Source organism: Echinops telfairi, unplaced genomic scaffold (assembly GCF_000313985.2).
Source record: "Echinops telfairi isolate 266 unplaced genomic scaffold, ASM31398v2 ScPeMD7_655;HRSCAF=1070, whole genome shotgun sequence".
NCBI lineage: Eukaryota > Metazoa > Chordata > Mammalia > Afrosoricida > Tenrecidae > Echinops > Echinops telfairi.
This window is the reverse complement of record NW_022104553.1, coordinates 27,277,648-27,280,863: the sequence shown is the minus strand read 5'-3', so window position 1 is coordinate 27,280,863 and position 3,216 is coordinate 27,277,648. Positions and strand designations below refer to the sequence as shown.

General features: G+C 49.4%; 1 protein-coding gene across 1 annotated transcript in view; it reads left to right on the top strand.

Moving 5' to 3' along the window:
• Positions 1-3,216, top strand: part of IGSF23 (immunoglobulin superfamily member 23) — a 13,868-nt gene that overhangs the window by 7,251 nt on the left and 3,401 nt on the right. Inside the window, exon 4 of the mRNA XM_045292684.1 lies at positions 1,908-1,972. Coding sequence (XP_045148619.1) covers positions 1,908-1,941 — 34 coding nt within the window. The 3' untranslated portion in view covers positions 1,942-1,972. The remainder of the gene's footprint in view (positions 1-1,907; positions 1,973-3,216) is intronic.

The window sequence follows — 3,216 nt, the reverse complement described above, 5'->3', positions numbered from 1 at the left end:
AAAGAACGAACATTCTGTGGTTTGCCTTGATATCTGTCTGGTGTGTGTGTGTGTGTGTGTGTGTGTGTGTGTGTGTGTGTGTGAAGGGAGCCAGCCCCTAACAAATCATCACAGGTCCAGTAGGCACAACTGTACAGCTATAAAAATTATAATCAAGTCGTAGAGAATAAGAGAGATAGGAGAGAGAGAGTAAAATAAAGGAGTCAGCCACATGTCATGGTAGCATGTTTCCTCAGCCTCTCTTGATGGTGCACATGGAGGTGTGGAAGGAGGAGCGCGAGGAAGAGGAAGGAGGGAAGGAGGGAGAGGGGAAAGAAGACTGGAGGAGGGAGCATCTTTATTGTTTGGGGCTTTTATAGGTAGCTGTTAGTCATGCATATTCAGGAGTTACATACATCACAAGGTGGGTGGTCCTCACAGTAAAGTCCCTGAACTCACAGGTGAGGAAACCCAATACCTGCATTGGGGGAAGGTATGAGGGGGGAGATGGGTACATAGGTCGGAGGAGATAATCAAAGAATGTCTGCTTCTACAGAGAGACAGAATCAACCATGCGCTCTGTGGGATACATTTAAATCAGAATACTGTGCTTGGACTTTATCTCTAATTTAGCTTTCCCGATTCCCTGTTATAAGTCAGGGAATATAGCCCTGGTCCTATTTCTCTCAGTGTTAGTTTCCCACATGTGTGTGTGTCCCTGTGTGTTCTGCTAGTTGTATGACCCTGACATAATTAGCTTTAAGATCCATCCTTTACTGCATGTATGCCCTCAACTGACTGACTGACTACAAAGTACGTGAGATCACGTCTCACCAGGCTTGCCTCTGAGGAGCCTTCTGGCTGTACATCTTCGAGGACACATTTGTTTGTTCTTTTGGCCATCCGTGGGACTCTCCATATTCTTTGCCAGCGCCGTCGTTCAAATACACCAGGTCTTCTTCCTTAGATCCAAGCGAGATGAAATCAAACGATATTACGTTATAAGGTGACACTAATTGCGTGACATCCGTGGCACTGCAAACAGGCACATGGCACACATCACACGGCATTCCATAAAACCAAAACCAAACACTGCCATCGAGTTGATCCTGACTCCCGGTGACCTCATCAGGAAAGGCAGCACTGGCCCTGTGGGTTTACAAGATGGTAACTCTTGTTTTTAATCATTTTATTGGGAGCTCGTACAACTCTTATCACAATCTATCCATCCATCCGTTGTGTCAAGCACACTTGTACATTTGTTGCCCTCATCATTCTCAAGACATTTGCTTTCTGCTTGAGCCCTTGGTATCAGCTCCTCATTTTTTACCCCCCTTCCCCGCTCCCCCTTCCCTCATGAACCTTTGATAATTTACAAATTACTATTATTGTCATATATTATTTCACCCTTCAGCTCCAATGGTAACTCTTTACAGGTGTAGAAACCCTCCTCTCAGAGGAGTTGCTGGTGATTCCAAACTGCTGACCTTGCAGATTGTCACCACTACACCGCAGGGCTCCTGCATGATACGTTACAAATATTACATGACATTACATCACATATATTACATTACATACATTACATCACAACCACAGGTGTTTGAGTTAGGATTCCAACATATTTGGGGGGTGGGGGGAATACAGCTTAATCCATCTGTGAAGGGCTTGCACCCTGGTCCCTGGACCCTGCTTGTATCCAAGTCCCAGTGCTGCCGTACACTAGCTAGTGGGCTTTGGGTGAGTCCTTTCACCTCTCTGTGCCTCAGTTGCTCACCTGTAAATCAGGGGGGATGATCAGGCCTACCTGAAAGGATGAGTGTGTGGATCCAATAAGCGGAATGTCGCCTGACACGCAGCAAGCGGCCCGGTGTCAGGCGCAAGTTGAGATGTTGTTAGCGTTGTGACCTCTCCCTCTCCCTTTATCGTAGAACTGACAGACGAAGAATACGATTGTGCTGCTGAAGTGTGAGCACCTGTCCTGTTGGCCTACGAGGTGATAGTGGGATGGGTGGGGAAGAGGATCCTGGGACTGGGGGCAGGGTGAGGTTCCCAGCCAGGACTCCCTAGGAGACCTCTGCCCTCCTGGTTTCCTCTTCCTTTATCTGTGAGATTTTCAATCTTGTTGGAAGCCCCCAGGGGCTGCTTTTCCTTGCCTCTTGACGCTGCCAACACCCAGCTCATCAATACCCAGAACTCACTTAGACAAGGCGACTCTGCTGTCATTGTCCAGTGCCATCGAGGCGGCTCTGACTCATCGCGACCCGGTGCACAACAGAACCAAACAGGGCCTGGTCCTGAGCCATGCTCCCAGCGGTTAGCATTTGAGCCCATTGTTGCAGCCACTGTGTCAATCCGTCTAGTTGAGGGTCTTCTTTGGTTACTTGACCAAGCACGATGCCCTTCTCCAGGGACTGGTCTCCCCTGACCCCATGTCCAAAGTCATCTCCAGCTCTTTAAAATCCTTGGGCACCAAGCAAAAGAAATTCCTTCAAGTAGGTGAAGGTAGTGGGGGAGTGGAATGTGATGGAAGCATCCAGGAAGATGACGGGGAATTCCAGGGTGGCATGCGCGTTTGTTGTGGCACAAACACAGGCCCAAACTTAGTGGTTTGAAACAACAACCATGTCTTTGGCTTACAATTCTGCCAGTCATGTGGTTGGCAGGCGAACCAACACTGAACCAAGGTGCCTGGAATTCATAGTTCCCTCTCTCTCTGCAGATGAACTCCTTGTGCTTCTCGGTCTCCAGGGCACAGAGCCCCCATTCGAGGGAAATGACCCGATTTATCTCGGATCCCATTGCCTTGTAAGGAAGCTCCTGGAGAAGGCACCCAGTTAGCTTACTTGGGCCATGACCCATGTGCCCTCGTTTGATTCAATCCCAGTGGCCAGCATTGAGGCAGGGCTGAGCTGTGTAACCACCCCTGGTTCCTGAGACTGCATATAAAGGCATCTGATTGGCTTACTTGAGTCAGGTGCCCACCTTGGCCCAATCACTGTGGCTGTAGGAGGGGCTGGGGCAGGGATGGGTTCTTTAATCAGAGCTCCTTGGGCTCAATCTTGTCTGTGGGGTGAGGGTGGGGAGGAGGGGGTCTGTAAGGGAGGACGAAGGTGGGGGAGGGAGAAGGGTAAAGGGAAGATGGGGGGGGGGGGCGAGGGCCAGGGAGCAGCCAGTGTTCAGGAAACAGAGGAATAAAAATATTGCCTCGTATCGGATTAAAATAGAAAAATGCCTGGG